Source organism: Sceloporus occidentalis, unplaced genomic scaffold, assembly GCF_023333645.1.
Source record: "Sceloporus occidentalis isolate IW3139 unplaced genomic scaffold, rSceOcc1.0.p SCAF_7, whole genome shotgun sequence".
Lineage (NCBI taxonomy): Eukaryota > Metazoa > Chordata > Lepidosauria > Squamata > Phrynosomatidae > Sceloporus > Sceloporus occidentalis.
The window spans coordinates 55,079,902-55,092,990 of NW_028316987.1; the positions used below are offsets into that span (position 1 = coordinate 55,079,902).

The 13,089-nt window shown below is 37.9% G+C and overlaps 1 protein-coding gene across 7 annotated transcripts in view; it reads left to right on the top strand.

Moving 5' to 3' along the window:
- Positions 1–13,089, top strand: part of LOC149309756 (serine/threonine-protein phosphatase 6 regulatory ankyrin repeat subunit A-like) — a 97,977-nt gene that overhangs the window by 49,408 nt on the left and 35,480 nt on the right. For 4 of the 7 annotated variants that reach the window (XM_089533001.1, XM_089533004.1, XM_089533006.1 and 1 more), the window contains 7 exons: positions 4,321–4,391; positions 5,806–6,006; positions 6,182–6,269; positions 7,359–7,501; positions 8,146–8,358; positions 10,356–10,434; positions 12,452–12,566. In XM_089533001.1, coding sequence (XP_089389127.1) covers positions 4,321–4,391; positions 5,806–6,006; positions 6,182–6,269; positions 7,359–7,501; positions 8,146–8,358; positions 10,356–10,434; positions 12,452–12,566 — 910 coding nt within the window. Of the gene's footprint in view, positions 1–4,320; positions 4,392–5,805; positions 6,007–6,181; positions 6,270–7,358; positions 7,502–8,145; positions 8,376–10,355; positions 10,435–12,451; positions 12,567–13,089 lie in introns of those variants that run through there. The other 3 variants (XM_089533002.1, XM_089533003.1, XM_089533007.1) reach the window with 2 other exon arrangements.

Below are 13,089 nucleotides of genomic sequence, written 5' to 3' on the forward strand. Positions count from 1 at the left end.
AGCAGGTATCTTCTTAGGACAGATGTTCATATTGCAACAGCTTTACTCCTTATTTTCTCTTTAAGCCACTTCTAATGTGTTTCCTAACAGATGTGACAATTTCTATCCTATGGCTTAAGATATGTACTACCTTTATGGTAATGCATGTATCAGAAAGTGCCTTAGTTTATTTCTATTTTTTTTTCCAGAGTAATATTTTTTTCGGCTAGAATTGTAGCATTAAATAGTTTGAAAGGACCTAAAGATTTATGTGGTCCTAACTCCTGCCAATGCAATAAATCCACAGCTAAAGCTTCCCCTATAGATGTCTTTGCTTAAAAATCTCCAGTAGAGAAATCATCACTTTCTTAGGGAGTCTGTTTCCTGTCTAATAGCTTTTATCATTGGGAAATACTTCCTGATACAGTAGGCCCTTCCCTTACATGGCGGATCTGTTCCGGACCCACCCAACGTAAAGGAAACCCTGCGTATAGTGGACCCCCATTATTTCTTCTAGGGTGCACCATGACTTCTTCTAGTGCAGCTTTCAGCATATGCTAAAAGCCGTGAATATCGTGCCCACGGAAAACATGGGCGCACTATATTTTATTGAACTCTCCATTCTTGTACTTTGAATCCATTTCTGGAGCAGCATAACTTCAACAATACTTTGCTATTTCTTTTATGTAACACACACCCCTTCAAATCCTTGAAGTGATTGTATCACTTCAGGCATCTCTACTCCAAGATTGCCTAGTATTTAGTCTGTGCCTATATATTCTGGGCCACCACCACCACCGTGGATACTAAAATTCACAGATGCTCAAGCCCCGTTATCCCTAATGGCAGCTTGGCCACATGGTTGCTCTGCCTTTAGGGACAAGTGAACTGAAGTCCTCCCTCCCCCTCCAAGGCTTCTGCCCTGGGCTTGTCTTCAGGGACAGTTTGGAGGCAAAGCCCTGTTAGAGGCAGCCAGTACTGGTGTGGGGGGGCATGGATCTCTGAGCCCATGTCCCAGGGTCAAAACCCAGGACAGAACCTCTAGATTCCCAGGCCCAAACCCTGGTGCTAGCTCCAGCAGACAGGGCTCCAGCTTCCACCTGTGAACCACCCCCAAAGCCAGGCTTGGGGCAGAGGGAGGGATGACTTCAGTCCAGTTGTCCTTAATGGCAGAGTGGCTGCATGCACGCACTTGCTGTTGGGGACATGCGAGCTTGCTGTCCACAGATGTTCACATTGACTTATCCATAATAAGGATCATCTTGAGGCCCGATTGTCATGTTCAGGGAGGGATCTTGAGAATAAAAGGACAAAGTGAGTGACAGGAGCTCAACCGTTGGAACTGCAGGGCCAGCCTGGGCAGGAGTTCCATCACAGTTGCCTTGAATCTTGTTTGTTTCTTCTCTTGCATGTTTTTGCCTTACCCATTTAGGTACAGTCTGTAAATCTGATGAGCATTCTCTCCACTTAGCCATCTGGGTTTTGAATACTTTTGAATACTGCTCTTAGAACATTGCTTTGAATAAGCTTGATTGTCACCTCTCTCTAGGATGACAAAGAGTGATTTGTGATCACTTTTTGAGTAAAATCTGTCAACTAGATATAAATCCATCTAACAGTAACATTACTGGTAGCTTGTTACCAAACATATTTTGGGAGTCTTTGTAAAATCCTTGCTGAAATAAACTACAGTGGGCCCTTCTCTTACGCAGGGGATCCGTTCCAGTCCCCCCTGCGTAAGAGAAAAAAAGTGTAAGCTCAAGCCCCATAAGAAGTAATGGGGCTTGTGCCCGCAACGCGCCCCATTACTCCATCTGAGGCATGAGAGGCTTTTTTCAGGTGCGGGTTCTTGCGCAAGTGCACTGTATTCTATATCTACAGATATATCTATTCTGTATTCTATATCTACAGATATATCTATTCTGTATCTCCTGATCTACTAAGCATGTAATTCTAACAACAACAAAGATGCAATAGAAAAATATAATGTGGATTTTTTGAGGGAAAAATCTTGCTTTCTTTCAGTAATCACATTATTATTATTATTATTATTATTATTATTATTATTATTATTATTATTAGGGTTCACAGACCAAATGCTTAATAAAGCTAGAATGTGTCCTTGTCTTAATGTCAAGCTGACTCAGCAGTACCTGCCCAATCCTTTTGGTTCCTCCTTTTGAGGGGGGGGGGGTATTTGCATACCCCTCAAGTTTTCCAACACTTCACTTCTTAAAAGATTATAAACTGAAGTTATATTTGTATATTAAATACACTTGAATGCAATTTGTTTAGCCTTGGATTTGAACTAATTTAAAGTAGTCCATGCCATCTTGGGTTGTAGCATCTTTTCTGCACCATTTACTCATATTCACCAGGTTAAATGCTGGTTTCATTTTGGGAGAAGGCTGAGACAAAATAGGGAACTGAGGAGTGTTTGCTTCTTTCTACAACCCATTAACAATTTACCATCTTTTCCTTGTAGTGGACCTGCTTTGTTCTTTTCCTTCTCTATCTATAGTAGAAAATACCTTTTATTATTTGTAACGTCTGTCACAAGCCTGAACTCATACTCAGCTTTACTCTCCTTGTGTTTTCCCTTCAAATATTAATTAATTTGCAAAACAAAGACTTCTCTGTACCATACATATTTTCATCTCCTTAAGTATGCTTACATGCAAAACCCGTCATCCACTGTTACCCTTTTATCTAGTCTTTATGAGCACCATTAAGGCAATACTTGTTATCTCATCATCCTACTAGCCTGGTTATTATTTCTCTTTATTTAAAAATTATATCCCAATTTATATCAAAATATTTCAGAGTGGCATAAAGCAAAATCAATTTAAATAATTTTAAACAATTTAAAATTTTAAACAGGAATACTGTAATAACTTAAATATTTCACAATTTTCCAAAATCCCTCCATTTGACATTTGTACACATGTTTGTCTACTGAATTCACTCTAGTTATCTGATCACATAGATTGGATTGCATTCCACAGAAGCCTATGCCAAAATACATTAATGAGTTTCAAGGGTACTGTAAGGCTCCTTTTACTTTTGAGAAACTCCCATCCATTGTGGAGCTTCCTTCACTTGTAGTGTTTCTGTGCATGGGATCCTGCCCAGTATTTTTTTTAGCTTTGTTTGCATTCTGTTTTCTTAAAATCAAGACTGTACATATGAAACCCCCCCCCACACACACACACACACCTGTCCTTGTTGAATTGAACCAGTATTGTTGCTGGTTCTACTTTTTCTTCATTATTAACTTCTAACTTTAGTTTGGAATAAAACTTTCAAACATTACATATATTTTTTGAACTACAGTTCCTAGATATGAAGTTGAAGGCTTCTGTTCCTAGAATTTCCCTAGCCATTATGAACACTGGCAGTGCTGGTTTGGGGGTTGTAGTTATCTAATGCTGCTACCACACTGCAGAATTAATGCAGTTTGACTACACTTTAATTGTCATGGATCCAGCCAATGGAACTCTTGGATTTGTAGTTTGTTGTGACAGCAAGCTCTCTGACAGAGAATGCTAAATATTGCAAAACTACACATTCCAGAATTCCATAGCATTTGAACCATAGCAGTTAACTGCATTCCTGTAAATCTACATTGTAGTTGCAGCCTAAGTGAGCTTTGAGTTGCTCAGAGATGAAGCTGAACAGTTTTTATTCCTCTAATTTATATTTGTGGGTCCCCCCCCCCCCCCAAAACAGCTTATCAGAAGGACTTCAGCTTCTAGGTTTCTTGTTGTGTATTCCTGTGCATATTTACTTGGATGTCTAGCTGTGTTCTATAGGGCCTTACTTCCAAGTAAGGATGTGTAGCATTGCAGAATAACCTCTTAGCAGTACTCCACTAATTTGAAATACTTAGTGAAAAGACATACAGTTGTGTAATTTAGCTGGATGCAGATAATATAATTCATTTTAAATGTACAGTTAATCCAATTTAGTTCTTAATAGTCAAATAGAAGATACTGGTTTAAAGTGAAGAATTTTCACTTTGAGTCAGAGAAGAGTGGTAGACTGAAATAGCAAATATTGGGTTATTTGCTGGGCTGTAGTATTCCTTGCTCTACTGAACTATTCAGCAGATTCTAGGGAACAATTAGATAACTAAATTAAATTTTTATTCTCCTAGAGGTAAAAACATTGTAACTGCAATTTACAGAAATTTATCACCTACACTGTCATTAATCTGTAACTAATCTGCAGAAATATTTTGATTAAGATACAGTGCTTGGTTGGTGCATACTTTTAAACTCAAATGTGTACCTTGTTGTTGTTGTTGTTGCTTTTTTTTGGAATTTTTGTTTATATCTGCAGGAGCTAGAGTTAATGCCAAAGACAGCAAATGGTTGACTCCTTTACACAGAGCTGTTGCATCATGTAGTGAGGTATGGAGCTCTTTTTACTACTTTAGTAAAGCTTATTGAATCTTGAAGTGTAATCTTATTCTGATTTACATGGACTTCATTGCATCATTATCACACTACCTAGACAAGAGTAGAGTTGTAACTTAATCCCTTACATTGGCACAATTGTAAAATACATTGCCATTGTGATCTTACAATGCTGGTGAAATCTGCAGTTGGTTTATTAAGTGGCAAGCTATCACAGTTACAGCAGTTGGAGGACCTGGTAGTGAAGGCATTGTAAGGTTAGTTCAAACACAGACCAAGCTGTGAAGTCAAAGGCTTTCATGGCCAGCATCCATGTTTTTTTGTGGGGTTTTCAGGTTATGTGGTCATGTTCTAGAAGAGTTTGTTCCTGATGTTTTGCCAGCATCTGTGGCTGGCATCTGATCCAGAAAAATCAGCAGTAGCAGAACATGGGGCATGTAGAGGAGAGGATGAAAGAGTTTGGCAAGAAAGAGGAAAAGGGTCATGGGGTTTTCCCATTCCCCTTTCCTTCAGTGCCTTCCCTGGTGGTTGAGACCCCAAGCCTTCTGCACCAGGAGGCATCAAATCCAGGCTGGGTCCCAAAAGCAGCATTTTGTTGTTGTTCATTGCCTCCAAGTTGACTTCTATGCATTATTTTTATGTGCCTTCCAAATCATTTCCGACTTATGGTGACCCTATCATGGGATTTTCTTGACAAGATTATGTTCCGAGTGGGTTTGACTGGTATTCCTCTGAGGCTGAGAGGGTGTGACTAGCCAAGGTCACCCAGTAGTCTGAGTGGGGATTCAAACCCTGGTCTCCAACTTTAAACCACCCTGCTTTTCCTAATGGGGCGTTGTTGTTGTTGTTGTTTTATGCCTTCAAGTTGTTTCTGACTTATGGCAACACTCAGAGGGCACCACCTCACACCCCCCATGCCTCTGAATCCCAAGGATTCAGAGGGCACCACCTCACACATCATCATGTCCTCTGAGTCTTGCAAGATGGCTACCAGGCAGGGCTTGGAATACAGCTCCACCACCACCACCTACTGTATGTGCAGCTTGAAGAAGTCAGTTTATTTTAATTTTGGCCCCTGCCTACTGCTAAGTTGTGCAGGTCTGCCCTAAACTGTTAGTGTTGGCATGGAGGTGGGAAAAAATAAAGGGAGAAGTTAGTATGAAAAATGATGTCAGCCAATTACCTGCCTCTGTAAAGAATGGAAGAAGCTTTTTATAAGCATGTGAATATATGTTTAGTCTCATATATGAATTTTGACTCTGATTTTGTCTTGCCGCTAGAAAAAATGTTCAGATACTTAAATGTGAAGATAGATTGGGAAAAGTTAAAATAGAGAGCTAACAAGAGATAGACTTGGGAGATTACTAATAGCTTTATTTATTGAGATTGTGTGTTTATTATTCTTTAGGATGCTGTACAGGTGCTGTTGAAGCATTCAGCAGATGTCAATGCCCGTGATAAAAACTGGCAAACACCCCTACACATAGCAGCTGCAAATAAAGCAGTCAAATGTGCAGAAGCCTTGGTTCCACTCCTCAGTAACGTAAATGTGTCTGACCGTGCTGGTAGAACAGCATTACATCATGCAGCCTTCAGTGGACATGTTGAGGTACAAATGACTTATTTTCAATTCCCCACAGCAGCTGTCTCACCACAAACAGGTGTTTGTTCCACTGATACTTGCAAAGGAAATAGCAGCTTACATACTTTACTTTAACTTTGATTATGCTTTAACATTATGATTATACTCTTGTATTTTAATAAAAGTAACTATTTTGTTCTAGATGGTCAGTTTATTATTGTCTAGAGGTGCCAATATTAATGCCTTCGACAAGAAAGACAGAAGGGCTATCCACTGGGCAGCATATATGGGTATGTTAATTAATTTCATTTCTCTTTACGGTGACTTTCTCTTAAGCCTTTCTTACTGTACACATTAATGCGTCCACTCTAAAGGTAGGTTTCTGCATGCTGTTTCTTTCCTGAATCAGGAGTTATACATGTGACGATGCACAACTGGACACAAAGATCCAGTGAAATCCCCATTTGGTTTGAATAGAGATTCCCTTTCCAGCTTTGTAAACCATCTACTTCCCTGGCTACTGCCTCTGGCTAGCTGGGCAATCTCCTGTTTTATATGGTTATTGCAAAAGAGTTTTAGGCGCAGGACAGACTGCCCAAAAAGGGCGGCCTGCCGGCTGCCTAATTTCCTCCAGAGGGAAGCTGCAGCCACTAAACCATGTGGTTTCCTTCCGGAGGAAAAAGAACCCGGAAAACTCATTATGTAAGCGCCGCGTGGCAACAGGCGGACGCCACACAGCACTTACGTAACAATGGCGGCACCATTGTTATGGTGCGTGCCGTGCTAGGCTTAGGGACCGTGCAGTTGCTGCACAGTCCCTAAACCTAAAATTGGTGCCAGCATGGTGCATTTGCATGGTCTGTACCGTGCCTTAGTTAATTAACTGTTTATCTTTTAACCAGTTGGGATTATTTAATTATTCTGAATATTTTTATAGGAAATCTTTTATCAGAGCCACACTAAAGTATTGTGATTCCTAGAATTCTGAAATGTGAATTCTTATATTTTTTAATGAGTAAGAACTACCATTAAAGGCAACCTCATTAGTAGTTGGATGGGAGACCACCAATGACTATCAGGTGCCGTGGGCTATATTTCAGAGGGAACTGGCAAAACCACCTCTGAGTATTCCTTGCCTAAGAAAACTCTATGAAGTTCATGGAGTCATCATTATGCAAGGCACACACACCTCAGAGACAGATGAAAAAACCTTACCTAATGTTTTCTTTTTTATTACCTATTCTGACAATTTACCAGAACAATAATAACTGTCTTTAAAAAAAGATGTGACTTAACTCAGTAGCAAAGATTAAAAGAGGTTTATCAGTATAACTTAAAGTTTGCAGAATATCAAGTAATAGTATTCTTTATTTATTCAGGTCATATTGACGTAGTAAAACTACTTGTAGCCCATGGAGCAGAAGTGACCTGTAAAGACAAGAAATCATATACGCCACTACATGCTGCAGCTTCCAGTGGAATGATTAGTGTAGTCAAATATCTTCTGGATCTTGGAGTTGATGTGAGTAAGAGATTACTTTAAAAAGATTGGCTATTACTACTACTAATGTCATATTGTTATGACACAGAGCCACAAACATAATTGAAAAAATTAAGTGTTAGCTGTTGGTTCAAATATAAAACAGGAAAGTCATTAAAAATAAGAAAATACAAACTATGGAAATAACTTTTCTGACTGAGCTTTTGCTTTCTTCTATCAGCCTTCCACACACTGATGGTTTTACAACTTTCAGGGATTCTCTATAACTCAGAAGAAAACTTGATTCCAGACTTGCTGATTTTGTAGGGGGGAAGAAATCCTGTAATTGCAACTGCATTAAGTTAGAACTAAACATTTTAAAAAATTGAACAGGTAAAACTGCATTGCACTGAGTTGTATCATTGGTCCATCTAGCCCACTATGATGTGATAAGTGTGATCCTTTTAGCTGGATATAAACCTGTAACCTTTTTCATACAAATACATATGGCCCTTCCCCTCAGCAGTTTAATCCAACTATTCAGATTTGCTGCATAAATGGCATTTTTATTGAGCAAATATTAAGACTGATAACATTTTTAATAAAAATTCTGGTGGCTATGGACCAATATCAGTGGAATGACATAATAAAATTTCCGTGACAACTCATTGTATTTTCCCCAACAGATGAATGAACCAAATGCATATGGAAATACACCTCTTCATGTTGCTTGTTTCAATGGACAAGATGTTGTAGTAAATGAACTGATAGACTGTGGTGCTAATGTAAATCAAATGAATGAGAAGGGATTTACACCTTTACACTTTGCTGCTGCCTCAACTCATGGAGCACTGTGTTTAGAACTTCTGGTTTGTAATGGCGCTGATGTGAATATGAAGGTAAAATGAACTGAAAGGTGAATTTTAAGTGCTGTAACAACATTTACATTTGTCTTTTTTGCTATGAATACACACTTAGCCATAAGACGTAACATAAAATGAAACAGTTACAAGGCACATTGTATTGTGGGAATAAGTAGAAAAATAAGGTTTCTGCCAACTCACTGGTTTCCAGACTTCTTTTTTTCTATTCCATTGTTAGTTCACAGGCTGTGTTGAGGCACCCACTTGATCAGTGGCATCAGGGTGTATATGATATTTCCAAAGGAACACTTAAATAAAATCAGGTGTATGGATGGTCTGTGAGAGATTTCAACCAACTTTTTATTCAAAAAGATTTTAATTGTCATTCATTTTAAAAGTTTATGAACTACTGTATTGGATGACAGAAAAGAAATACTAAAACAAAGGCAGAACACATGGCTTCCAGCTGACCATGTAAATGAAAGTGGTATAAAATAAAATGTTCTACAATTCTGAACTGTTGATTTTTTTTTTATTTAGAAAATGCATAGGTCAGGCTTTTAAAATGGAAGGTCAGGCTTTTAAAACAGAAAATTTCTAAAGAATGGGCTAGGGGATAGTGGATTGTTTTAAATGAACTGTTTTAATAGCTTCTTAGCTTTTTAGATTGCATTTTATTCTTTCAACTTGATGTTTGAGTTGTTTTAATATTGTGAATAATTTAATTTGATTTTATTGTTCTCTTTTGTATGTTTTTAATTTGTATTCTTTTAAATTATGAGCCACTTTGCGTTCCAGTTTTGGAGGGAAAGCAGGATGGGGGCGGGGAGAGCAGGATTACTATTATTATTATTAGTTCTGTCTTAGCAGGGTAGATACCGATTGACAGACAAATAAAAATACTTTCTGCCTTTATAATGATGATTAATGGTTACACAGAAATAGAAGACAACACTAAGAGTCTGGATGAGTTAGTACCTAGTCCACTTCCCATTTTCTGACATGGGGTGTAATATATTGCATAACACTGAGGAGAAAAATATACTGCTATGTAACAGTGAAATAAGGCGATTGCCTGTTTGTTTGTTAATTACATTTATATACTCATATGTATTAAATACATTTATATACTCACTTTCTGCCAGTGTCCTCAAAGTGGTTTAGAATTTAAAATGATATATATATCATACAGCAAAACAAATGATAGTTTTAATTGGGATGGGCATGGTTTCTCTTCGAGTTTTCATATCAAAGTTTACATATATTACATAGTACAGTCAGCCCTCCATATCCACAGATTTTTTATCCACTGATTCAAGCATCCACAGTTTGAAAATATATTAAAAATGTATAAATTCCAATAAGCAAACCTTCATTTTGCCAGTTTATATAATGGACACCATTTTACTATGTATTTGTGTTTAATGGGACTTGAGCATTCACAGATCTTGTAATCCACGGGAGGTCCTGGAACCAAACCTAGCAGATACCAAGGGCCTTTTGTATAAATGCCCTATAGCTATATTTGGAAACATCTCATGATTTAACCTGGTAGAACCTGACCTTCTGGAATGTTTCTCTGGGAGAATTATTGTGTCTGAAATACCACACTACCCTCCACAATGGAATAGTTGCCATTACATGTGTTTGTAATTAATTGCTTCTGAATTTATAGGTGACACCAAAGGGTCAGATGGATAGTCTACAAACAAGAGATCTCTTCTCTAGTGTTTGTAATAGAGTTATCTGTCTTAGGTACTCATGAAATGCTGTTTTTAACTGCTTTCAAATTATGGCAATGATGCTAGCTAGCTACTAAGATTGTCTGCTGGGTAGACAATACTTCTAATATGCTTCAAATGTTTTCATGCAAGACTGACAACATCGAAATGCTTACTGCATTATTTTAGCTTGCCACTGCCACAACATATTTGTAGAGGAAGAATATAAACCAGAAGAGAAAACAAATCTGAAAATTCAGTTTTAACTTTGTAAGTTAAATGGTAGCCATGGGTTGACTTCTTTTTCCTCAGAGTAAAGATGGAAAAACGCCATTGCATATGACAGCAATTCATGGAAGATTTTCAAGATCACAAACCATCATCCAGAATGGTAAAAGAAAAAAAATGAAATATTAATTAAGTTTTTTCTGTTCTGTACAATAATTTAAAGCCATTTTGAATTTTCATATATACTTGATTATAAGTCGATCTCGTGTATAAATCGAAGGCAAGTTTTGGGGCCATAGTTATGAATTTTGGTATGACCTGTGGATAAGTCAAGGGTAAAACTTCGAGGCTCCTCAGGTCCATGATGGCTCTTCAGCATTTCCCCATCAGTAGACAGAGGCTGTTTCTCTGCTGCAGCGAGGAAGTACCAAAGAGCTCCCCCCAGTTTCAGCAGTTTTTTCCTTGGAGTGGGGTTAAACAGTTACAGGTGCCCTCTGCCCCTTCAATCCCACCCAGAAACCTACTTTTACAGTAGACTCTCCCTGGAATGAAAGTTCTTTACTGCTGGCACGTCCACAGTTGTCTGCAGTGACCGGCTTGCATTCTCACAGAGGGTGAGTAGGAGGCAGGGGTGAAGAATCAGTTGGAGAGAGCCAAATGTAAAACGAGCTAAGGCAGAGAGGGAGAGAAAGTGTGTGTGCACGCTGTGCATGCTGGATTAGGGAAAGTGGGAGGAAGGTGTATGTGTGTGTGACTGGATCAGCTGTTGCTCCCATAGAAATAAAAATTGCCCTGCACACTCTCTGCTTCCAGCAGCCCATTCCCAGGCACTAAGGGAAAGTGGGGAAGAAGGGTGTGTGTGTGTGTTTGTCACTGAATGAGCTGCCATCATTGGCATTACCATATTGACCCAGGATTTTGGGGTCAATTTTGGGGCATAAATTTCTCGACTTATAGATGAGTATATACAGCATTCAGTTAATTTGTTAGCTTTAACTTTTTCTTCTACATTGTGTTTTAAAGCATGGCAGATTCTTGAGGCTCATTTCTGGACTTTTCAGGTTGCTAAACCCACAGCATATTCTTCTATATATTTACATCAGATGCCTGTAATTCCAGCATGCTCTAGCACCTATTTAGTTACATTTTTCCTAGTTACAGCTTTCCTTAGCTTAGTGTTCACAATGTTAAATGCTAATCTTAAACACCAATTCACAATTTTATTAGTTTAGTATCATAGGCTCCCATAATCCCATAGTGTTGTGAGATCCTTAGTGAAGCAGAATCTTTTTACTAGATTTACCTCTGTCTTGACTTAAGTAGTCAGTTTGCTCTGAGAGCAGCCCTGTACCACTGCTTATGTAGTGTGATCATTGTGACAACCTGTGAGTCTGATTTTTTTTTCAGTGAAATTTTCATTGGAGAGTATGGTCTCTGAGATTCTAAAACTAACCTGTGTTGCTCAGTTAAATGTGTTTTATATTTTACTAACATACGTTTTTATTTTTATTTTATTTTTGAAACTAAACTTGTTCTCTCCAGTAAGTGAATGGACTTATTTTTGTACGTGAGAAGAAGGACCTGTAGTGAGATCTGCCAGTTCCAGATGCCATCCAATTTTCAATGTGAAGGATATTTAAGACCCGTAGCACCATCCTACCACTTCTTAGTAATGGATGGTTTCAGCATGTCATTATCATTAAAAATAACTTTCCAATTTACATAGAAGTAGGAGAAGGAGGCAGAATAGCACAATTTGCAGTGGGAGCTAAAAGCTTCAGTATTAATAGGACAGTGAATTTGCTCTGGGCTTTAGTCTGAACTGTAAAGGAGCTATTCCATCTCCTAATTCCAATGTAAAGAATTAAACTATTCAGAATCTTGAATAGTTTGCTTAGTTCTGACTAAAACCTAGAGTGAACTCATTACCCTACTGACATGAGAGCCACCAACATCCACCAACATCCAGTGATCATTTCCATATTTCTTTTGCTTCTTTTTAACATGGGGAGTGGCTGTTCGTTATATATGGGGATTTTCAGGCAGTTTAGACTCCGTTTGATGATCTGATTTTTTTTTTATAATGTATGATCAAAAATATTCATTAGTGTGATCATTTTTGTGATTAGTAAAATATGCTTAAGTTGTTACTCCTCCTTCACCCCAAACTTAATTTCTAGGAGCTGAAATAGACTGTGAAGATAAGAATGGAAATACACCTTTGCACATAGCAGCCAGATATGGCCATGAGCTGCTTATCAACACATTGATTACAAGTGGTGCTGACACTGCAAAGTAAGCAACATTTAATGTTTTTAATTATGTGAATGTAAAATATATATCAGGAAAATTTGTGTGTATGCCTGCATGCACATGAGAATATATCTCATGCTTCATAACGTATTTTAGTGTAACCATAATAAATCACCCTAACCATAATAAGTAGTGGTAACAATAGGGTACCATTTTAGAACATAAGGAAAGAGGTACAACTTATCTATTATACTAGATACTGGCAGGAAGGCAAGTAAGCTTGCCCATATAGCATCTTAATCTTCAGTAAATAAACAAATAATCCGTAATCTGGAACATTACAATCTTTGAAGTACAGTAAACAATAACAGAATTATGTATATGAAGATTTTATATGATTCTTTATATGAAATTCAGATTTTCTTTTAATAAAACATGGTTTCTTATGCAGCTGAATGCAATATCCTTCTCTCTAAATAAAAGAAGATTCCCTGAATTGCTACTGTACACAGATAATGATCAGTTTTTAATTATATGTCCTGAAAGTATGTACTCTGTTTAGAGG